Source organism: Lygodium microphyllum, chromosome 30 (assembly GCF_053477565.2).
Source record: "Lygodium microphyllum isolate KBCC chromosome 30, Lygodium_microphyllum_v1.1.10, whole genome shotgun sequence".
Classification (NCBI taxonomy): Eukaryota; Viridiplantae; Streptophyta; class Polypodiopsida; order Schizaeales; family Lygodiaceae; genus Lygodium; species Lygodium microphyllum.
Window position 1 is genome coordinate 14,990,461 of NC_141164.1, and position 24,677 is coordinate 15,015,137.

At 40.6% G+C, this 24,677-nt stretch overlaps 1 protein-coding gene across 2 annotated transcripts in view; it reads left to right on the forward strand.

The window, feature by feature from the left end:
• Positions 1 to 24,377, forward strand: part of LOC148009569 (15-cis-phytoene desaturase, chloroplastic/chromoplastic-like) — a 33,441-nt gene extending 9,064 nt beyond the window's left edge. Inside the window, exons 4-15 of one of the 2 annotated variants that reach the window (XM_087673487.1) lie at positions 11,460 to 11,517; positions 11,621 to 11,776; positions 12,301 to 12,354; positions 12,525 to 12,673; positions 13,152 to 13,271; positions 13,404 to 13,617; positions 13,710 to 13,812; positions 14,239 to 14,286; positions 22,967 to 23,012; positions 23,086 to 23,273; positions 23,512 to 23,674; positions 23,874 to 24,376. In XM_087673487.1, coding sequence (XP_087529613.1) covers positions 11,460 to 11,517; positions 11,621 to 11,776; positions 12,301 to 12,354; positions 12,525 to 12,673; positions 13,152 to 13,271; positions 13,404 to 13,617; positions 13,710 to 13,812; positions 14,239 to 14,286; positions 22,967 to 23,012; positions 23,086 to 23,273; positions 23,512 to 23,674; positions 23,874 to 23,933 — 1,359 coding nt within the window. In that variant the 3' untranslated portion in view covers positions 23,934 to 24,376. Of the gene's footprint in view, positions 1 to 11,459; positions 11,518 to 11,620; positions 11,777 to 12,300; positions 12,355 to 12,524; positions 12,674 to 13,151; positions 13,272 to 13,403; positions 13,618 to 13,709; positions 13,813 to 14,238; positions 14,287 to 22,966; positions 23,013 to 23,085; positions 23,274 to 23,511; positions 23,675 to 23,873 lie in introns of both variants that reach the window. The other variant, XM_087673488.1, reaches the window with a different exon arrangement.
• Positions 24,378 to 24,677: the final 300 nt, after the last annotated feature.

The following is a 24,677-nucleotide window of genomic DNA, read 5'->3' on the forward strand; positions in this document are numbered from 1 at the left end:
TCTTCTTCTATATACAAGAATTATGCAGTCTCTTTTAGTGGTCAAGCTCCACATAAATCTGGAGTTATATTGGTTGTCAAAACTTCCCTGCAACCATCGTTGGTTTCTCAAGACCTTGTGGCCGATTTGTGATTCTGCAAATACTATATGAGGGAGAGGTTTTGTTGGGAATAAAGGCCCTCGTGCCTTTAAATGTGCTCGGGTGTGAACGCACCCTTAGCACTTGTACTTACATACATATATATATATGTACACTCATCATTGTACCCAACGAACGTGCACACTCTCTGCTCTGCTCTCTCTCTCTCTTTGTCTCTCCGCGTGCAATGAACACCTACTGTCTCGATCTTCGTGCCTCCCAGTCACTACAAATTGGTATCAAAGCTGTGGCTGAGGCGTTTTGTACTTTTCAGAGTTTGTGCAAGTCAACAGGTCACGTCTCTGTTAGGTGGAAGTTCCAGGGTGCAGGCGCAGGACAAAAACGTCATCTCTAGACAGACGATAGGTCGTGAGAGTTGTAGAAGGTGGGCTGTGGAGAGTGTGCGACAGGACCAGGCTCCAGCGAGAGGAGAGTGTGTGACAGGGCCAAGCTCTAGCGAGGAGACGGAACCAGTGGGGCACCGGGCGCAACACAGGGACAGGGTGTCAGGCAACAGTTGACGAGCTACACACGCGATGGGTCTCCACATGTGATGGGATGGTGTCAGGCGAGCTACACACGAGACGTAACTGCGGATCTTATGCGTGACGGGTGTCTGGCTAAGGTCAACGGCCTTTTTTTAAAAAACCCCTTTTGCCGGGTGTTCACACCTACAAGCACATATAAAAATCTCTCTCTTAAAATTTGGGGGTTTTTCCAGATTTGTGCTCGACACACATTGCAGTGTTCTCTGGACCAGAAATTGCAGACATTGAATGCACAGGCCTCAGAAATTTTTTGGGGATTCTCAAATGCAAGTGAGATTTTTTCTTGGATGAGTCAATTTCATTGAAATCTGTACAATCTTGGCCCGAAATTTGGGGCTTTTCCTAGATTTGGGGATTGTGATGCAGGACAAGACAATTTGTCTCAGAAATTGCAGGAAATTTGTGACATCTTGCCTTCGACATTTGGGGCTTTTCATGTACATGCACAAATTGGGCTGAAATTTACCCAATTTCTCGACATTGATGCACTTTGGACCCTGTGCAATTTGGGGCTTTTGTAGTTTGGGCAAAATTCGTACACCATTTGGTCATTTTATGTACATGCAGGTTCAATTCCATGTAATTTGGACTTCCAACACTTGGAAAATTTGGGGGTTTTACTGAAATTGCTCTATTTTGGCAAAATTGGTCTATTCTATGCATGACAAAGAAAATGCAGATGTGTGGTTGATGCTTTGAGCACAAAAATTTTGGGGCTTCTGACCGTGCGTGTCAAATTTTATGCCCATGGGTACATGTACAACAGAAATTGCAGCTAAAATTTGGGATTTCTCATGTAATGTGATGCATATGCCCTTGGAACAGCTGTAATCAGTTGTGGAATGCTGTAGCACATGGTTTGGTGCTTCTGAAAATTTAATTTCAGATCTGAAATCATTGCTTCTACGTGGTCATTTATTGTTGGTTGGTACTTGTTTGTACCTTGGTCATTTGGGTGATAGTTTGGGCTTGCATTGGCTGATTTTTTTTTGGTCACATTTGGGCTGAAAATCATGGCTGGCAGCAGTGATAGCAGTAATCTCATGCACATAAAGAAGCTTGAAGGAGCACATAACTTTGCAGTTTGGCAAAAACAGTGCTACCATATCCTGTTGCAAAAGAAGCAAGCAAAGACGATTAAAACCAAAGGGGCAAAGCCCGCGGACATGGAACAGGAAGATTGCGACGAGTTAAAGGAGCTTGCACGCTCAACCATCGAGCTATTAATTTTTGATGCCTTGCTGTTTAATATTGAAGGATTGGAGTCTGCATATACTATATGGACTAGACTGGAGGAACTGTATGCATAGAAGAGTGCTGCAAGCAAAGTGTATTGGCTGAAAAAGCTTATGGATTTGCGTATGAAAGAGGGTACAACAATGTCTACTCACTTGAGTGAGTTTAACTCTATTTTCAGCCAGCTGGTTGCCTTGAAGTTCTTAATTGATGAAGAATTTAAGGCTACGTTCTTGCTTTGCACTCTTCCAGAGAGTTGGGACTTCTATGAGCAATTCCAATGCAATTATTTTGTATGATGATGTAGAGAGTGGTCTACTCATGGAAGAAATGAATCGATAGAACAATGTATCCAGTACGTCTTAGTGCTTTGCATACTAGGGGCAGATCACAGTAGAAAGACAAATCTGATAGCAAGGGACGTAGTAAATCACGTGGCAAAGATGTTGAATGCCACTATTGTGGTAAGAAGAGTCACTTTAAACGTGATTGCTACAAATGGAAGAAAGAGAAAGGAAAGGGTAAGAAGACAGATGATAGCAAGGAAGAGAAGAAAGATGGTTAACCCAAGAAGAGCAGTGTCAAAATTGAAGAGGTAAATGTAGTCACTCATGACAGTGAGGACAGTGGGAATGACGTACTTTTGGTCTCTTCACACTTTGGTGCACATGCTTTACTTGCAGATATAGATGAGGACATTCATACTTGGATTCTCGATTCAGGTGCTTCCTTTCATGCCACCTCTCATTGAGAGTGGTTCTCCACCTATACAGGGGGTCGACATGGTGTTGTCCACCTTGGGGACAACTATGCATGTGACATTGCAGGTGTTGGCAGTGTGCAGTTGCAATTTCAGCATGGCTCTGTCTTCACACTTCAACATGTACGGCATGTACCTCAGCTCAAGAGAGCTTGATTATCACAGGGCAACTAGATGATGATGGTTTTCATACCACCTTTGGTGATGAAAAATGGAAGATTTGTAAGGGATCTAGAGTGATTGCCAGAGGCTGTAAAAGTGATACTTTGTATCCTCTCCATGTATCTAGTGTGAATGATCATGTTGTTGCCGTAACCGAGCAACCAAGCGTTTCTTTGTGGCATGGCCGGTTGGGACACATGAGTCAAACAGGAATGAAAGTGCTTTCTCGTTTGGGTTACTTGCCTTGTTTTCGTTATGCTGATTTTGAGCATTGTGATCATTGTATTTATGGTAAACATGCATAGACGTCTCACAAAAAATCCCTTTTGTTGAAAACTTCTCCTCTAGAGTTAGTACATTCAAATGTATATCGGATGCCAGGATTATCTTTAGGGGGAAAGAAATATTTTGTCATCTTTGTCGATGATGCTACACGAAAGGTATGGGTTTATCCTTTTCGTAGCAAGGATGAAGTGCTTGACAAGTTAAAATCAAACGGATAAAACACTCAAGTGTCTTCGCTTTGATAATGGTGGGGAATATGTGTGCAAGGCCTTTCAGGCATTTTGTGACAGCAAAGAGATAAAGAGGGAGCTCACTACCCCTTATAATCCATCCCAAAATGGAGTTGCAGAACGTATGAATCAGACCGTGCAGGATAAAGTCTGTACGATGCTATCTCATGTTGCATTACCCCATTGTTTTTGGGTAGAGGTTGTTATGACAGCTGTACACTTGATTAATCGGTTACCAAACAGGTCTTTTGGGGGTGGGGGGAGTTCCCCAAGAAGCATGGTCGGGCAAGCCACCTTTATATGCTCACCTGAAAGTGTTTGGCTGCGAGGCTTTTGTGCACATTTGTAAAGAAAAACGCAGCAAACTTGAGCCAAAGTCCTATAAATGTATTTTTCTAGGATGTGGTGACGAGGGTGAAATGAGGTATAGACTGTGGGGATCCCGAGAAAAGGAAAGTAGTACGTAGCAATGATGTTATCTTTCGGGAAGATCGCATGTATAAACAACCCGAAAAGACCGAGGAGGTCCGTAGGGTTGTATTCCGGGAAGAAATACCTTTTGGACAGCAAAATGCGCTCGCTGTACAGCAGCAAATACTTGTTGTCAATGAACCTGTAAATGCAGAAAATAATGCTGGAAATGATCAGCCAGCTATTGCCCATGTAATGAGCCACTACATGTGCAGGAACAGCCATGACAACAAGCTGCTAATGCTGATTTGCAGGTTCCATGAAATGCCAGGACATCAAGCTGAAAATGCTCAACAGCCAGCAAACAATGATCATTGGGTTAGGAGATCGTCTAGGGCTACTAGACAACCTGATAGATTCATTCCTGGTGCAAATAATGTGGCTGATTATGTCATGTTGATAGATTGTGATGAACCGTCTTGCTTCAAGGAAGCAATGGACAGACAGGACAACAAGAAATGGTATAAAGCCATGTTGTTAGAGATGGAATCTCTTGAGAAAAATGGCACTTGGGACTTGGTGCAGTTGCCTAAAGAGCAAAAAACACTTCCATGCAAATGGGTTTACAAGATGAAGGTCACTTCTAGTTCCTTACCAAAGTGCAAAGTAAGATTGGTTGCAAAGGGATACAAGTAGGAGCGTGGAATTGACTTTGATGAGATTTTCTCTCCTGTGGCCAAGATGACTACATTGAGAACCATTTTGGGCTTGGTTGCAGTTGAAGATATGGAGCTCATACAGATGGATATAAAGACTGTATTTTTACATGATCTACATGAATACATATATATGCAGCAGCCTAAAGGATTTGTTGAAAAAGGAAAAGAAAAGATGGTATGTAAACTCAAAAGGAGATTGTATGAGCTGAAACAAGCACCAAGAGAATGGTATCATAAATTTGATACATTTATGCAATCTCAAGGTTTCTATAGAAGTCAAGTAGATCATTGCTTGTACACTAAGAAGGTAGTAGATGATAACTTGATTATCTTGGTTCTGTATGTTGATGACATGTTGATTGCTGGGGCAGGGATACTCATGCCTTGAATTCACTGAAGCAAAGTCTTCATGGCAGCTTTGACATGAAAGATCTTGGTGATGCAAATCACATTCTTGGTATGCAAATACTCAGAGATAGGTCAAAAGGATCGCTTTATCTATCTCAGCAGGGGTATATCTCCAAGGTTTTGCAGCATGTCAATATGGAGGGGGAAAAACAATTGGGATTCCATTGCCTCCATATGTGAAACTCAGTGCAAAGGATAGCCCTACATCTGATGATGAGAAGGCTGAAATGTCCAAGATACCATATGCTTCAGCTGTTGGTAGTTTGATGTATGCTATGGTTGCTACACGTCCTGACATTGCCTTTGCAATGGGAGTGGTTAGCAGATACATGGCAAACCCTGGCAAAAAGCATTGGGAAGCAGTTAAAGGTATTATGAGATACCTCAAAGGCACAAAGGAGTTGTGCATTTACTTTGGAAAGCAGAAGGCATGTGTTGCTGGCTTTACGGATGCAGACTATGCTGGTTATGCGGATTGGAGAAAGTCCACTTCTGGTTATGTGTTTACTTTCACAGGAGCAGTCTCTTGGATCTCTAGGCTACAAAAGTGTGTTGCATTGTCTACTACAGAGGTAGAGTATATGGCTGCCATGGAGGTATGCAAGGAGGCTTTATGGCTTTCACGTCTGGTGGGAGAGCTTGGTATCACAGAGTTACCTGTTCTCCATTGTGATAGTTAGAGTGCTATCATGCTAGCACGGAATCTTGTATTTCATGCAAAGATGAAGCACATACAGACGAAGTACCACTTCATTAGAGATGTACTTCACAGCAAGAGCATTGAGCTTGTCAAAGTGCATATAGATGATAATCCTGCAGACCTTCTCATGAAGGGTCTTCCAGCAGAGCGGTTTGCTCATTGCCGACAGATGATGGGAGTTGGATAGATATATGTATTTCAGCTTTGTACATATCTAGACTTGGCTGATTCTTTTCTCCTCTTAAGGCACATTGTCTTTAGGTGGGAGGTTGTTGGGAATAAAGGCACTCGTGCCTTTAAATGTGCTTGGGTGTGAACACATCCTTAGTACTTGTACTTACATCTCTCTCTCTCTCTCTCTCTCTCTATATATATATATATATATATATATATATATATATATATATATATATATATATATATATATATATATATCTAAAAACCTAAAGTGGTACACTCGTCATTGTATCCAACAAATGTGCACACTCTCTACCTTGCTCTCTCTTACTCTCTTTGTCTCTCCGCGCGCAACAAACACCTACTGTCTCGATCTTCGTGCCTCTCGGTCACTACAGGTTTTGTGGCTGGTGAGTGTGTATGCTCCTATTGCACGGGAACGTCATTAGCTTTGGGAGGACCTGCACTGCCTTGCCATGGCTCGTCAAGGCTTTGTCATGGGTGATTTTAATGCATGTGTATTTGGGGATCAGGTGACTTCTTTGCATTCAGTCATGGATGGTCTTGAGCGACAGGCTTGGGATGCTCTAGTAGCTATGTCTTTGAAATAGGACATGTGGTCTTGGATGTTTCCATCACAACCCGGATATACTTATTGTTCTTTTCAACATCCAAATACCTAGGCCAGATTGGATAGGAACTACATTTGCTAGAGTGATTCTTTTCTTCTTGTAGTCATTGACATATGTCTCCTTACTCGTTTTCCTCTTCATTTTAACCAATCTTTTCTTTAGCAAAATCAGTTTTTGGAATGTGTTCAACAATTGATCGCTTCTTTTAGCTTGAGGGTCCTATCTGGAGGGATGGAAGCATGGGCTGTTTTAAGGGATAATGCGTGAGCGTTATCCCGACAATATGGTATTCAGCATGCTTCCTCTTTACAAGCTGAATTGTAGCATGCCCAATCTTTATTGGCCCATTCCTTGTCTTTGTGTCAATCAGGGGATTCCAATGATGACTTGCTTACATGCATTGAGTGGTTGAAAGGTAGGGTTCAATCTCTTCAAGAAGAGCAATATACAAAATACAAATTGCTGGCAAGAGCCGAAGCTTTACATGATAATAACTGTCAATCCCATCAAATTTTTGCTTATATGCGCCAGAAATATGATTGGGAAAATATAGTGCGTTTAATGGATGGGTAAGGTGTTATGGTGATTGATCTTGCTTCCATCATTCGGATGACTGTTGACTTTTATAGGTCCTTGTTGGGTCCACAAGAGATTCTTTTTGATGCTGTTCACTTTGCTTGCCGATATATTTGCAAGTTGGTTAGTAATCGGGTCAAACTAGAATGGGTGGATTTAATGGAGACTGATATTTCAGAAGATGAAGTGGAAGAAGTGCTGTCCCACTTGCCTCGAAGGAAAAGTCCTGGTTGGGATGGGCTTCCTAGTGAGCCGTTTTCAGCCCATGTGGAGCAGCTTAAAGACCCATTAACTCACCTGTGTCAGCAAGTGTGGAATTTTGGTATGATGCCTTCAGACTAGAAGATTGTTGTTATTAGGTTGTTGCCCAAGGTTCCCTCTCCAACCTCTTTGAAACAATGGAGACCCATTTTTATGATGGGTTCTTTGTATAAAATCTTATCCAAAATCATTGCCAACAGATTGCAGAAAGTATTTTTGCACTTGGTTCATCCACATCAATATGGTTTTATTAAAGGTCGGAATATAATGCACAACATTTTGAATGTTCAACTAGGAATTGATTATGCCAAAGCTTCAGGCGAGTAGGTTGTTATGCTTTAGCTTGATATTGAAAAGGCATTTGATCATGTTAGCTGGTCATTTTTGCGGCAATTAATGTCTACAATGGGATTTGGTCCTTGCATGATTTCTTTGGTTGATACCATTAGTCAAGGTGCTATGGGTCATATTGCACTTAATGGAGGGATCACGGAGGAAATTACCTTATCTTGGTCTCTTCAGCAAAGCTGCCCTCTCAGCCCTTTGTTGTTTGCTTTAGTTACTCACCCGATGCTCTCATTGTTGGATAAGTTGGCTGATCAAGGTGATATAGTTGGCTTGTTTCTTCCTAGTGGTGTCCAACTTGTGGGTCAATCTTTGGCAGATGATTCTTTTATGTTCCTTAAGGTTGATCTCACTAATGTTAATTGAGCAATGGTGGTGTGGAGTCTTTTTGCTTTGGCATCGGGTCTTCATATTAATACTCAAAAACCTACTCTACTCTCCTATACAGAGAATGATTTGCAGGCCTTGGGCTGGCATGGAATTGTGTTCTCAAGGGGAAATATAACTAGAGACTTGGGATATCCTATTGGTGTGGAGGTAGCTTCCTGTGCCTTGCTGGATTGGATGGCCTCTTGGATTCATGATAGGTTCATGTATTGGAAATCTCAAGGTTGGCTCTACATGTCAGACTTACAGTTGCTCAATGCATTATGATCAGTATGATTTCGTTTTTTCTGCCATTGCTTTCTTGGACTAAGAAGTCCCTTTTGGATTTAGTTTAGCCTATCAGATTCATGTTGTGGAAAAAGAAAGGCAATCGTTTGGGACAGGTGTGGATTTCGTGGTAGCATGTGACTACTTCAAAAAGGATGGGAGGTGCAGATTTTTGGATGTTAACTTACATATGGCTGCTTTGAGGCTCTCTCTTTTGCAGGCTCTATATGTACAGAGTCATCCTTGGTCAGATATTGCTAAATTTTTCATAGAAAAGATTGACATCTCTCATGGTAGCATGGTTATTCATTCTTCTTGGTGGCATGTGCTTAATTCCACGAGGCCTATTAAGGTCTCCGAGTCTTTTCTCCCCTCATTTAATTGCATCCTGGTAGGAGATGTTACGTTTTGCAGTTTGGTGCCCTCCGAATATTCATAAGGAGGAGAATTCGCTGCAAGGAGAAGTACTGGCTTTCTCTAGGTTGTTGGATTGGTTGGATAAAGATTTGCAGCGAGACAAGTTTAATCGGATGGCTCGTTTGGGGTTGTAGATAGTCCTTGATGGTATTATTCCTAGGCAGCCCCGTCTTTATTCTTTCAGGCGTATTCGTCAGCACTTTCAGGTGCCTCGTGGATATAGTGACATTTGGTTGTCCATACATGATAGACTTGAGAGGTTCTCTCCTTGCGTGTGTTACAACCATTGTATCCATGGCATGATTGGATATTTGTGCTTCTTGATGATTTCCAGAAGAGGTCAGCTAATCAGATATATCATCAGATGGTGGAGGCCAAGAGATGGGTCACTGGAAAGGTTAATAAATTATGTCATATTCAATATAGCAAAAAGAAGTGGGAGGGAAGATTCATCAAGCTTTGGAAGTCTAAGGTTCCATATCAAGGTAAAGTGTTTATGTGGAGGCTGCTTATTGGGGTCTTCCTACTAGGGATGAGCTGTGTGTCTAAAAGATCTTTGTTGGTCGTTGTGTATTCTGCACTACATGTGATGAGACATTGCTTCATCTCTTTGTCTCTTGCCCTGTTGCTCGACAGATTTGGAGTTTTATTTCCCGCATGTGGTCCTCGGCGACTCAGCACCGGATACCAGCTCGTTCGTGGATTATGGAAACATGTCCTCTATGTCTTCTTTGCATTTAGATTATTCCCGCCTTTTCCATTTCCTTAGGTGGACAGCCCTGTGGCATATTTGGCGGACTTGGAATTTATTTTTGATTCAGTATCGGGGATCCATGGTCATGTGGCCCATGTTCGTGGTTTAGTGCTATGGCAGATCTCTTCTATGATGTCAGCTGACGTGGTTCTTCTTGACATTGTTGTTCCCTGGCTGGCTATTGTTCGCTCTACTCCAGCTGTCCTTTCTGTGTGATTTCTTTGTGTTACTCATGTAGTAGGTTGTTCTGATAGCCTGATGGCTTCATTACAGTTGTTTCCATCCTGGTTGGCCTGAAGCCCTGATGTAAATATAAAATACATTAATATACACTTATTCATGAAAAAAAAAAGAAAGGGTGGGTTTGGGGGGAAGAGGGGGAGGTCTAGCTCTGATCTGATCGAAGGTAGCAAACATGCATCATGAAGTTGCTCAAGATGATGGCACTTGTTGTAAGTGACAACCATGATGCTATTTCAACCTCTCTGGACTCCAATTGCCAGGAAATGGCTCCTCTAGTATAGAGTTGCAAAAGTCAGCCAGCTATGGCTGCCTCAGCTTGCATGCCTTAATGAGAGATAAAAATGAGAATTGACAAGTTTTTTTTTCCAAAGGCCATGCAAAAATTATTTAATGATTTAAATGTTATTGTCCTACTCAAAGTTTCCAATGGCTGCTGAATTCAAAGCTTTAAATGGCTGCCTTAAACTTTAATTTTGAATAGCTGTATGCAAACTTTGGTCCAATCTTTTAAATTAAGATAAAAAACCACTCTTTTGAGCCTAAATTAAGAGTTTCAGATTTAACATTTAGAAATTCACAGTTTCCAAAGTCCTGCTGATGTCCAGCAACAGTAATGCAATGCCCGTCATTCCTAGGGCTCAAAGTGATTTCACATGCCTTTGGCAGTCCTTGAATGTAATTAATCTGGGAGTACTAGACTACCCCTATGTCAAATTAGTTCAAGGCTCTTCACAGAAGTCCTTCTAAGAGAATGGCTGGCTTGGTGCTAAGTGAGCTTAGTGGTAAATTGGGATCAGGACTAAAAGCTGGAGCTAGAGATTCCTGACTCCCTAAGTGCTACATTTGGACAAAAGTCCACATATTAAATAGAATGAAGCTGCTGTTACATCCCCAATTATTTACTACTTTGCTGTCATGCAGTACGGAGGACAAGTTTGACTGGGCCAAACCCTCACTAGTCTTCTATGACCAAGTAATAAGGTTCTGTGGGTGACTGTTTTGGGAGAGGTCAAAACCTTGTCCACAACTGGTGACTTTGGTTGGGGACTAACAAGCCTTAACTGATATTGCAGATATCAGTATGGCCTCTAAATGAACCATTGCTAACACACACCCTTTTGGCTTACCTGTTAAGTCTTGAAGACATTGGGTTAGGCTCTGGATATGAGTAGCAACTGATTACTGATTTAATAGGCTTGTGGTGTCACCTTGGACCGTTCACTTTTTCCCCTCACAACTTGAGGCAGTTCCATTAATTATTGCCAGCAGTTCCTCTGCCTCATAGTCCTCTGGTTCCTGAGAGCCCTTGGTGAGCTACAAATGTGGCCTACACATCTACACCTGCATCTCACAGGTTTCGTTTTTTTAAAACACCCCAAGAGGATCTGGTAAAATGTATGTGCTCATAGTCATCCTTTTACTAGGCTGAAAACCTTAAGTGAGATAGATAAAATCCAAGAATAGTCACTGTTAAAAATCCATGACTGTTATGAGATTAGAATTTTGATGAAGTGGAATATGTGTATCTGTATATGGTTAAATGACACAGGCAATGTGTGCTAGCAACAATAGCTCCAAAATCCATGACTTACATGAAATTACATATTTGATGAAGTGGCATACATGCACCTGAATGTTGTTGAAGGATGCAATTAACACGTTCGGCTGATTTGGATTCATAGTGTAGTATCTCATCTGCACACTTCTCAAGTCACTCAATCCAACTTTTTATCCACTGTCCATGGCTTCTCCAAGCTACAACATACTAAACTTGCCTGGAACAAATGTCTGCCATAATGCAGGTTGCAGCATGGAAGGATAAGGATGGGGATTGGTATGAGACAGGACTACACATTTTTTGTAAGATTTAGCTTCACGTGAACTATATTTATTTAGTCTAACTGCAGCTAGTGTTACACATTTCCAGTTTTCTAAAGGTGTCCCTTTCTATTTCATATTTCAGTTGGTGCATATCCAAATTTACAAAATTTATTTGGAGAGCTCAGGATTAATGATAGGCTTCAGTGGAAAGAGCATAGCATGATATTCGCAATGCCAAACAAGCCTGGAGAATTTAGCCGTTTTGACTTTCCAGAAGTGCTTCCTGCACCTCTTAACGGTAGGCTTTCTGTATGCCTCCTCATTCCAAGTATGATGTTTTCTCATGGCATCTTTTGTGACTACAGAAATGAGGCCAAATTTTACTTTAAGTAAAGATAACAAAGTTTCCTTGGCTGAAGTGACTGCTTTGGATGGTGGATATTTAGAGAATTGGCTTATAATCCAACTGCAGGGATATGTGAAGGTGTGCTTAGAGACTAGGACAGGGTCATCAAGTAGCTGACTGGCCCTTATTTTTTGGTTGGTCTATGTTCTTCTCATAAGATGGCTTTTTGTCTGCATCCTACCTCACCTTCTATTCTCTCCTGATATCACTTCATGACTTGTTTTATTTTTCTACTTGGAAAGTGTCTGATTGAATGGACGAGTGTCTTATATCAATGCTTGTTGCCCATGATTAGTTTAATGTACCCGAGGATATATGAATTGCCATCCATAGCTTTCGGATGACTGTTATAGTTGGTCATTGTGAAGCTACTTGAACCAAAATTTCTTATACCTTCTTGCTATTTCACTTGACAGTCAGCTGTTGTGATCAGTTGCAGCTTGCAAACAGCTCAACAAATGTGCACTTTCGTATGTATGCTCTCAGTAATCAAGTCATCCTCTAGCTTCCTTAGCTACTGTTACAATCATATGCTCATTGCTGGAGTCCTCTGTCTCCTAATAATGATGGGTTTATCTACAATGTGATCTGATGTAAGTTCGTATAAACATCTTTTTGAAAGCTCCTTAAAAATTTTCAGGCATATGGGCAATCTTGAAAAACAATGAAATGCTGACATGGCCAGAGAAGGTCAAGTTTGCAATCGGTTTACTGCCTGCTATACTTGGGGGGCAGTCTTATGTTGAAGCACAGGATGGCTTAACAGTGAAAGAATGGATGCTTAAACAGGTAATACATAGTCTTTGTTTGTGAAAATTTGCAGCTTATGGGTTAATCTAGAGATACTTGTGATAAGTAATATGACAACAGTTCTATGGTGTGTGTTGACAAAAATTTACTGGATCCATGAACTTACGGCACTGAAATTATTTTTTCTTTTCACTCCATATGATTCTGGATAGTGTTTGTACTTTATTGGTCTTTCTTGTCACAGAGTGGTCCAGTGACTTTTCGTTCTTTTTGTGTAAGATGATTTATGTCAAGTTCAGTGTAGGAACAAAGAATAGGCTTGCATACTTGCCGTTGAAATATCTTGGAAGGAAGCACTGAAATGGCATTCATTTGTTGTATCTAACGTGCAATTAGCTGCTGACTTCCTCTGTCTGCTTCCATAAAATTACTTCCCTGCATTGACAAGTTTCCAGTTGAATATGCTTAGCATGTGGTAGGCATCTGTGATGCTTAATACTAAACAATAATCTTTCAGGGAGTCCCGGAGCGAGTTAATGATGAGGTTTTTATTGCCATGTCGAAAGCTCTGAACTTTATTGATCCAGATGAACTCTCCATGCAAGTGGTGCTTATTGCTCTGAACCGTTTTCTTCAGGTGTAGTAAATCTACTCCTTTTATGATATTTTCTTTTACCTGCTGCTGCATGCATTTTCAAGATGCGCAATTGCTCAATTTTTTGTTAGTTATATTACAAAAGGTCTCTTAAAGTGTGTTTCTTGCATTCAGGAGAAACATGGATCCAAAATGGCCTTCCTTGACGGTAGTCCTCCCGAGAGACTTTGTCAACCTATTGTAGATTATTTTTCAGTCAAAGGAGGGCAGCTTCACTTAAACTCCCGCCTACAGAAGATAGAACTGAATGAAGATGGTACTGTGAAAAACTTCTTGTTGACTGATGGGAGAACAGTAGAGGGTGATGCGTATGTTTCAGCAATGCCAGGTAGATTGAGCTGGCCTTTCATGGATGCGACTAATAGATATGATGCATTTCTTAGGGGTGTTTAATGACGTTTGTGCACCTTCGGGATGTAGTTGATATTCTCAAGCTGTTGGTGCCTCAAGAGTGGAAGGATCTCCCTTACTTTGCCAAGCTAAAAAAGCTTGAGGGGGTCCCTGTAATCAATGTCCATATATGGTAATTGTTACCTTTTCTTTATCACATAACTCTTAAGGTGGGGCTATTGCAACTGTTGTGCTTTTTTTGAAAAAATATGGAAACCTGGCAACTTGATTTTTTTCATCTTGCCTTGCTCACGGAGTGCATTGTGTCTAGTGGTGTTTAACATGTTAATCAGTAACTAAATCAATTGAAGTTTTTCACACTATTGGATAACTAGCTTTTTTGTTTCAACATGAATTCACGCTTCTTCTATAGCAGTGTATTGCTGTCTTTGGGTAATATCAATCATGAAAATCATGATTTTTTATTTTTTTGGTGAAAGTACAGTGTCTATAGACATTTTAATTGAAATCTTAAGAGAAATTGAGGGTTGGAACTGCACCGTCATTTATCTCGGAAATTGCATAATTATCTGAAATAACAGTGCTGTTCATTTGCCAGGTTTGACCAAAAGCTCAAGAATACATATGATCATCTACTTTTTAGCAGGTAAAATCTATAGTATTTATGTGCTGCTTTGTTGTGCTTCTATTTCTTTTGTGTCAATTGATTGCTCTCGTGTTGCGCCATTTCCTAGAAATATACACTCAGTCTTTTAGTGAGAAAGCCACTTTCATAAGTATCTGACCCTTGAAGAAAATTGTTGTGCTCTTGGGTGCTAAAGGAAAAATGAAACGATTTTGAAGTCTGGCCAACACAAGATACTATGGGAGAAACATTAGCAAAGGTCAAAATGTGATGAAAGGGATATGTTTCTACCAACGCCATTGAAGTTTTCCAAACAAGATAAGATGTGAAGTGTCTTATCCTTCCAATGAACTGTTCTAGTAGTTCCTAATAGCTTGTCCTGAGAGCCCTAGTCAAATTGGTGTGTTTTGGAAAACCCGATGTTGTTAGAAAGCAAATTTATAGCAAAAAATTATCACAAAGTTTGATTTTTGAGTCATATGTACATGTCATGTTGAGCATGTATCAAATAGTGCCTGAGCCACATATAGGTGTACAAATACTTTTGTGCCCAATTGCAAGTCTAATTTATATTCCCGGGCAGTTTAACATTCTTAACGGCATGAGACCACATGCAATCAAGAAATGTTGATGATGTACAGTGCAAGAGAAAGCAACAAAGGGGATATTACTTGTCAAACTTTCAGAGCAACAGGAGGCTGTGAATGTAACCACTGGGGAAATTTGTGTTACTTGACAGAGTAAAGATCTGACCAAAAGAACATTTGAGCGAGTGATATATCACTTTTTATGTGGATGGTTTTCTACACATTATTGATTTTTGGATAGCCCACAGGTTGTCCTTGGGTTAGAATCTTGCACATATCAGTATAAGACTTTCATAAACTGTGATCAAGCTGATTTGTTGATTGAATTAAGCATGAAAGCTTCAAGAGAGAGCCTTTGTATTGAACTCCATCCTATTATTGAGCCTAGGAGAAAGCTTCATGAAAGAACGTTTCATAAGTTCATCCCATTACTTGAGCTCATTGAAATAGAGTGTTGGGGCTGCAAACCCTAAACGTAAAACACAGAAACGCAAAAATGCAAACTGTGGGTGAAGGGTTTCTCAACACAGGTGTGCGGGTATTGTCAGTGTAGTGAATACACAAGTGGCGCACGCACAGGCGCCTTTACCCCCAACACTGACATGGTATCAGATTTCAGGCTTGGTTCTCCTACTGCTGTTCACTGATGTTAGAGGTCTGCAAACTACTGCTAATCAGTTTTCGTAGCCTTTTGCTGTCTAGGCGACTTGCTACTGCCCTAAATCTCACTATTTCCAACATCAGCCATCTGTGTTTTCACCCACCTACTTGCGATTTGATTGTTCCACCTGTACCAAGCAGATTGTGACTTGTTTCTCTCAGTTTTTTCTGCTTTTGGACACATCCTGTGTTTTCAGGTTGTAAAGGTGTTTTGATTTTTACAGCAGTAGTCATCTTTTTTAATCAGATTTTGTGTCTTCCATTGCATGTGAACTCCTATTATGGCAGTCTGTGCTATGTCTTGGCTGCTCTCTCTCTCTACTTCTCTTCTTTGTTTTATCTTCTCATCCTATCCTCTCCAGATGGCATCTCCTTATTGTTGTTCTATTGATGATAAACTTCACAGCCGTGATTACTTAACACGGAGTATTGTTATGAAAGCATGGTTTGTGCAGAAGTGATTATGGTATAGGGTTTCTGGAGCTATTGAGCATCCTTAGCCTCCCACTCCTCTTCCAGATGATTGGGACTAGGACAACCATGAGAAAGCTATGCTTTCAAATGTTGTACGAGGCTCCGTGGACTATGCGTGTGGTGACTCTATGGACAACACTTGCAAATGAAGTTTAAGCCAAAGGATACTATTCAGTCATTCTTACTTCGTGCTACATAGGTACAAAATCAACTTTGGCACATTCAGTGAAAGGCTCACATCTTGTGGGGGATTGCTCTATAGGCTCCTTATGAGTTTGATGGAGTAGCCAATGCTTTGTGGGCCCAGCTATCATCGATGACAATGAGCTTTATATATATGTCCTTGATGCTTTGTGGGCCTAGATATCATCGATGACAATGAGCTTTATATATATGTCCTTGATGCTACTTGAGTATGAGGCATCTTACATGGAAGGCTTCCATCCTAGCATGGTGGCTGTTGGGTGTAAAGTCCTTTTGGGTGTAAAGTCTCTTAATCTCCGTGTGTATAAACTTGTGGGTGTGAACACACCTTTATTTGTACCCTGACATATAAATACATTTTATTTTTTGTGTACCGTTACTTATTGGTACACTCATCTTGGGATTCTCTCACTCTCACTCTCAACATTGCTCTTGCTCCATTTCTGTCTTGCACTTTATTGCACACTCATCCCAACAAACTGGCATTAGAGTTGCAGCAAGAGTGTACCTGCTTTTCAAGGACAGTGCGAGTCAATCCTGCATTCGTGAAGGAGTTAGGTAGTTCACCTTTCAACGAGTCGAGTGTGAGCAGATGTTCGTCTTGACCAGGCGACTGGTCAATCCGTTAGTTTCATTACTTGCATTGTTTAGCCAACGTGGGCAATGGGTCAACGGGAGACGATTGTTTTTGGCCAGACAAGGATAGGTGGAGACCAATAGGTGATGTTGCGAACAGCAGGCAGGCCAAGCGTGAGGTGCAGGTTTGTAGGCGACGATGTGACTCTATAGGCAGGTTGGCAAGCAAAGGCATAGCCCAGGCGTGAGGCAACAGGTCAACAGTCACATTTCAGCCATTTTCTTTCGTTAATTTTTTTCTTGTTAATTTCAATAGACTATTCTCCTTTCCACTGACAGGGGTTCACAGATGTAAGCACAATTCTCAGATTTGTGCATAATTATGCTCGAAAATTTGGGGGTTTTCCTAGATTTGATGCTGATCATGCATAACAGTGACATTGGACCCAGAAACTGCAGAAATTGTGCACATTGGCCTTGAAAATTTTGGGGCTTTTCATATATTAGTGAAATTTTGTACAGCTGAGCCAATTTATTGACATTGATGCACTTTTGGACCTGAGAAAATTGGTGCTTTTGCCAAATTCTGCAAAATTTTGCTAAATTTGCCTGTTTTATGCTCTTGGAAACCCATATTAATGCAGTTGGGTAGATTTTTCAGTGGAGTTTTGGAGCTTTTGTTGAAATTTGTGAATTTTGGCAAAATTGATGTGTGAAATGCACATTGGGGACATTGCTGGAGCAATCTTGGTGCTGTAAGTAGTAAAATTCGAGTTTATTATCTCCCACTTGTGAGATTTTGAAGAAATTGCAGAGAATTCTGGTGTTTCCGTGTATCAAAAGTGCTTTTGGGCACATATGTATGCAGTACACATGTTTGGCAGTGCTCCCATTGAGTTGATATATTGCTGAATATTCCTGGTGTAGCAGTCTTAGTGATCACTTGCAAATTTGGGATTGTTGCAAATGTATTTTTGGTGATATTGCTGAAGTGGGAGTAACTTTGCAGCGGTGTATGCATGAATTATATGCTGAAATCTCATTTATATTGTTGAAAGCCATTCCTTCTACTGTTGTATATGAACTTGGACCAATTCTTACTCTTATCTCTTGAAGTTTTGGGCTGAAATTAGCTGAATATTCAACCTAATATCTTTTGTCATAAAATACAGAATTTGTACTTTTCACTTTGTTGAATAATGGCCACTAATGCTTCTAGCGGCAGTGACACTAAATCCCTTCTTGAAATCAAGAGGTTTGATGGCACTGGCTTTGACTTGTGGAAGGACAGGATGCAAGGCATTTTGTTTCTCAAGGATTGTGATGATGCTCTCTTGGAAAGCTTGCAGCTATGATGATGAGGATTGGGCGACTCAACAAGAAGGCCATTGCATACATTAAAATGGTTGTATTGGATGATGTACTTACAGTTATTAAGCGTCTTGATACGGCTTATGCCATATGGCAAAAGTTGATGGACACTTATGAAAATACAACCCCAGTGAATTAAGTGCATCTCATGCCCAAGCTTGTGAACATGGAGGTGGACAAGTCTAAGCTAGCATTGGAGCATTTAAGTGCTTTCACAGGGATTTTGAGTCAGTTGCATGACTTTGGTTTGCAGCCCTTCAATGATAAATTGAAGGCAATTATCTTGTTGATGACTTTGTCTGATAGCTGGTAATCTTTGGTTATTTCATTAAGTAACAACCCTGCTTCAACCTTTGATGGTGTTAGGGGCTCTATTCTCAATGAGAAGATCAGAAGAAAGTCGAGTGGAAAAGTAGTGGTTCAGCCTATCATCTTAGAGGCAGATTAGAAAAGAGGGAAAATGCAGGAAATAAAGGAACAAGCAGGAGTAAAAGCAAGGGCAAACAACAGGATGTTACTTGCTACCAATGTGGGTGTAAAGGGCATAAAAAGCCCAATTGTCGGTATTACAAAAAAGAGCAAGAAAGAAAGAAACAACAAGGAAAGAAAAAGAAGGACGACAAGAAAGATGATGACATCTCTCCCTCAAAAGAAGTTACAAAGGAAAATGTGGCATCTAGTGTGGTCATTGAAGAGCTCTTTGACATTGGAGAGATACTTGTTGTAGCCTTATGCAATGATTTAGATGTTATGGCAGTAGCGGGTGATATGCACATCACAAAAAGGAGGTGATTGATGCCTTACTTTCAGCTCATGATGGGCTGTTTCAATCATGGATAGTGGACAATGGTGTCTCTTTTCATGTTACTCTCTCTTCGGAGTCATTTATTGAATACATTGCAGGTTGCCTAGGCAAGGTTTACTTGGGCGACAATTATGCATGTGAAATAGAGGGTGTAGGTACCATTCACTTGGCCCTTGAAAATGACCAAGAGCTGATTTTACAGGATGTCAGATATGTACATGGCATTAAGAAAAGTCTATTGTTAGTTGGGTAGCTTGATGTAAGAGGATATTTTGCTATATTTGGTGGTGGATCTTGGAAGGTCCACAAGGGCTCTATGTTGATTGTTAAAGGCAGCTAAAAAGGGACTTTGTACTTTTTGCATTGTATAGCATTACTTGGTAAGTTTTTGGTTGTGGCTAAAGTTTATTCACAGATGGAACTTTGCCATAAAAGACTTGGCCATATGAGTCAAAAAGGCCTTTAGGTTCTCTCCTCTTTAGGGAGTTTTGATGTAAAAGGCTCTGGTCTCGACTTTTGTAATGATTGCATACATGGAAAACATGTGAAGTCTTTTTATTACTTTGGTGTTGTTAAGTAGTTCAATGCTCTTAACCTAATACACTCTGATGTGTGCACTATGCTTGTTAATTCACATGGGGATGTACGATACTTTGTCACTTTTATTGATGATTTTAGTAGAAAGTCATGGGTGTATGTGTTAAAGAGCAAAAAAGGAGTGTTGGATGCTTTTAAAACGTTTCATGCCTTTGTTACCACATAGAAAGGGCTTAAGTTAAAAGCTATAAGAACGGATAATGGGGGTGAGTATACTTCTAATGAGTTTAAAAGGTTTTGTGAGATGCATGGCATTAAGAGAGAGCTGATGGCCCCTTACAATCTTGGATCAAATGGCATGGCTGAAAGATATAATCGCACACTTTGTGAGAGAGTTAGATGCATACTGTCCACAACTAATCTTCTGTAGCAATTTTAGGGAGAGGCTCTTAAAATTGCAGTTCATGTATAAATCGCTCTCGCAATCGTGTATTGGAAAATGGCATTCCTGAAGAGGTTTGGTCTGACAAACATGCTTCATATAACCATTTGTGTGTCTTTGGTTGTGATGCCTTTGTGCATGTTCCTGTAAATCAGAGGACTAAACTAGACATGAAATCCATCAAGGGCATCTTCATGGGATATGGAGATGAGGGAGAAATGTATTATAGAGTTTGGCTTCCTCAAGACAGGAAGATAGTATACAGCCGAGATGTAGTATTTAATGAGGTGAAATTGTTGAAAAATGCTACTCATGGTGACCTTGACAAAAGAAGGTCAAATTTCAGCATGAACAGCCAGCCACCTAGCAACCATTAGTCAAAGATTTTGTTCCTTTTGATGCTGAAAATGAGCAGCAACCTATGGTGTTGTAGCCAGAAGATAATGGACAGCAAATATAGATGCATAGGATGGAATAGGATAGCACGAAAACCATGCTGAAAACAGGTTATAGCAGCAAAAAAATGCTGAAAATCAGCTACCAGGTGATGGTGTGCACATATCTGAGGATGTAGGCCCATTGGCTGATAATACATATTATTAGGTAAGAAGGTCTACACGTGTCAGAAGGCAACCACAGAGGTTTCAACCATCTTTGGATTTCGTTTTATTAACTGATGAAGGTGAGCCTCTGACATTTGGAGAGGCATACTCATGTGAAAACAAGAGAAAGTGGGAGCTTGCTATGCTGGAAGAGATAAAGTCTATGTATGGGAATAAAACATGGGAGCTTCTTTGCCCAAGGATAGGAAAGATATCCCTAACAAATGGGTTTACAAGGTGAAATGTATTGATGGGAAGCCCAAGTACAAGGCACGTTTGGTTGCTAAGGGCTATATATAGAAGGAAGGCATAGACTCCCAAGAGGTTTTTTCACAAGTGGTGAAGATGATTACATTCTGTGTCTTGTTTGCTCTCATTGCATCCTTGGATTTAGAGTTAGATCAGATGGATGTGAAGATTGCTTTTCTTTATGGTGACTTGGATGAAGAGCTGTACATGAAACAGCTTGAAGGTTTGCTATTCCAGGGAAGAGCATTTAGTTTGTAAGCTGAAACATAGCTTATATGGGCTGAAACACAGCGTATATGGGCTGAAACAAGTCCCTAGACAATGGTATAAAAAGTTTGATACTTTTATGCTTAACCATGGATTTAAATGCAGTCATGCAGATCAATGCTTATACATTGAAAAGGCTAATGATGGAAGCCTTATTGTGTTGATCTTATATGTGGATGACATGCTGAACAAGCGCCTAGCCTTATTTGGGGGCAGCTGAACACATTTTAGGCATCCGCATAAAGAGATAGAGGGCAGCACTTGTTGTTTCTCTCACAGGACAAGTACATCAACAAAGTACTTGACATATTTAATATGGCTGATTCTAAGCCTCTTGGTGTGCCTTTACCGCCACATACAAGGCTTAGCAAAGCTAATTGTTCGAAAGATGATGCAATTGCTACTGCTATGAAGGGCATACCTTATGCATAAGCTTGTGATTCTTTGATGTATGCCATGGTTGCAACTCATCCTGGCATTGCTCATGTTGTGGGAGTTAGTAGATTCATGTTTAACCCTAGCAAGCCACATTGGGAAGTAATGAAATGTATCTTTAGATACTTAACAGATACAGAGGAAAAGTGTATATGCTATGGAAAGGGTACACTAAAATTGCAGGGATTATGTGATTCGGTCATGGCAGGAGATATTGACACTAGAAAATCTACTAGTGGGTATGCCTTTAATTTGACTAGAGAGGGCTATTTCTTGGTGTTGAAGGTTGCAGAAAATTGTGGCACTGAGTACTAGAGGCTGAATATATTTCCGCTACAGAAGCTTCTAAGGAAGCTATTTGGCTTGGCAGTTTGATCAAGGATTTTGGTCTTTCTTCCAATATTCTAGTGCTTAGTTGTGATAGCTAGAGTGCCGTATGTCTGGTTGAGAATGCCATGTTTCATGCATGTACCAAACACATAGATGTTTGGTACCACTTCATTCGACATGTCTTGGATGATGGTCTTGTCACATTGACTAAGGTCAAAACCCAAGATGTTCTCCTTAAGAGTCTTGCAAAGGCTCAGGATGAGCATTGCATCCGATTAGTGGTAGTTGGCTAGCTTAAAGGTACCACTTCGGGCCTTTAAGTTGGAAGTTGTTGGGTGTAAAGTCGCTTAACGTCAATGTCTACAAACCTACCGGCGTGAACACACCTTTCTTTGTACCCTAACATATAAATACATTTTATTCTTTGTGTATCGTTACTTATCGGTACACTCATCTTGGGATTCTCTCTCTCTTACGCTCAACACTGCTCTTGCTCCATTTCTGTCTCGCACTTCATTGCGCACTTGTCCCAACAGTGGCCAAGATGAGGTGCTTGTTTGGAGAGGGGTGAAAAGTGCTCAACACACTAAAACCACATGTCCAGGCTCACTCATGAGCTGACTAATCTGCTAACAAACTATTGCAATGGTTCATTTGAAGTGACTGCCCTTTCAGCGAAGGCCAGCCTGCTTGATGGCTGGAGTAGTTACTTCACTGCTCACTGTACAGGCTCAATACTTTATTTTGTGAAGTCTTGCACAAGACTTTAGACCTATCTCAGTCCCTTCCATCCCCCCACCAAAAAAGAAAAACATATGTTTTCCCTTTTCTTTTCCGTCCCTCACCAGCTATCTCAGCCCAAGCAGCAATTTTCACTTATCCAATACGGCCAAAATCGTAGATTTCAGACTTACAGGGTGAGCACTGTGCCCAGGACATCTAGAATGAGGGGGGAATTAGGGCAAACTTTGAACTTTTGTACATGTCACTTAGTGTAAAGTTTGCCTGCCATTTTCCCTAGAGTTTGCTACGTTTTGCATTATGTTATTTGTAGAGTTGACCATTTGATGAACCTATATAACTGCAAAGTACTGGTGAGTATATTTTCAGAAATGTTTACAAGTTGGAATGGTTAATTTTTTAATTCTCTTGTGACATGCAGAAGCCCACTTCTTAGTGTATATGCAGACATGTCTACTACATGCAAGGTAGAGCTTGGGCTTTTTATTCAGGCAGCCCCTCTTAAAGCGAGTTTGCTTCTAAATTCTGAGCACTATGCAGGAATATTATGATCCAAACAGGTCCATGCTAGAGCTTGTATTTGCACCTGCTGACAAATGGATATCTCGAAGTGATGAAGAGATCATAGAAGCAACTATGCTGGAGTTGGAGAAACTGTTTCCAAATGAGATTGCAGCTGATGGTAGCAAGGCTAAAGCCTTGAAATATCATGTTGTTAAGACACCAAGGTAAGCATGAGAACTGAAAGCTTTGTATATGCATTTGAATAGTTTGTTTGCTGGAAACATCTCAAGTATGAGGATCATGTGATGTTCACATCCATTAACATTTTTGAACTCTCCTTGGAGAGATGTTATGAAGGTAGCTTAGACGCACAAGAATCTTACTTCATTTTGCATGCAGTTGGACGCTTCAGTAATACAAGTTTCTGAAATGGTTTATTACTGGCAACTTATGATTTCTCAGATCGGTCTACAAGACTGTTCCCAACTGTGAACCTTGTCGTCCATGTCAAAGGTCACCTATCAGAGGGTTTTACCTGGCTGGCGACTTCACAAAGCAAAAGTATTTGGCATCAATGGAAGGTGCAGTGCTTTCTGGAAAATTATGTGCAGAAGCCATTGTACAGGTACCAACTTATAATTTCTCAGAAATGCAGCTCATAAGATTGTTCAAGTTAGGTTGTATATGGCAAGAATGATTGCTCGGTTTCTCTGTGACAGCATTTTAGCAGTGGGTGCTTACTTCTTGCGCATGTTTGAGACATGAATTTCATATCTTAGGAGAGGATCCAAATAATTCTCTCATAACTGTGTAATGTCTGGCAGGATTATGAGAGTTCTGCCCTTCCGGTTTCTAGAGCTGAGAAAGAGATGGCTCTGGTTTGAAGCTCAAACAGTTTGGACCATTTCCCTAAGCAGGATTTTCTCTGGTCACTAGTCAGTTATTGTATCAATATCAGAGCACCATTTGTGCAACCATTACAAGGTTTCAGCTCAACAGGTCAGAAGAAAGAGGTGAAACCTTGCAATTGACCTTTTTACCTGCCACCATTGAGAGTCCATTGTATTTTAACTCATTGATTTCTTAAAGTTGTAAGATTCTCAGCTTCAAATATGAAGCCCCAAATCGAAATGTCTCATAATATTAAATTCTGCATAGCCCCTAGCCACCGTGAGTAGTTTTATGTATGATGTATCTCCTGTTTGTCAAGAATCTAAGGGCAGCAGCTGTATACTTATATTCCTTTGCTTTTAAGAACTTGCATCAAGTGTATGTAACTTAGATGATGAATTCACAGAAAAGGTACATGATGAATTTGCAGGACAAGCGTTCTATTGATTTTGAGCAGTACTGGCTTACTGAAGTGTTTTCTAACTTAAATGTTGATGGAACGACCGTGAAAGCAGCAGTCTTACTTGTTTTGAAGAATGACTTATCTCATGGTTTGTTATCTAGCTTGTACCCCGAGCTAATGGATGCACGCTGTTGATCAGTAACATGTGTGTGGTAAATATGGTGCTAGAGCGCAGGCAGACAAAGTTGGACCTATGTGAACAAAGAATATATGTATGTGTATTTCTGGACAAAAAGCCCTTGGGTCGAGCCCACTTTGTTGAGCAATGTACCGG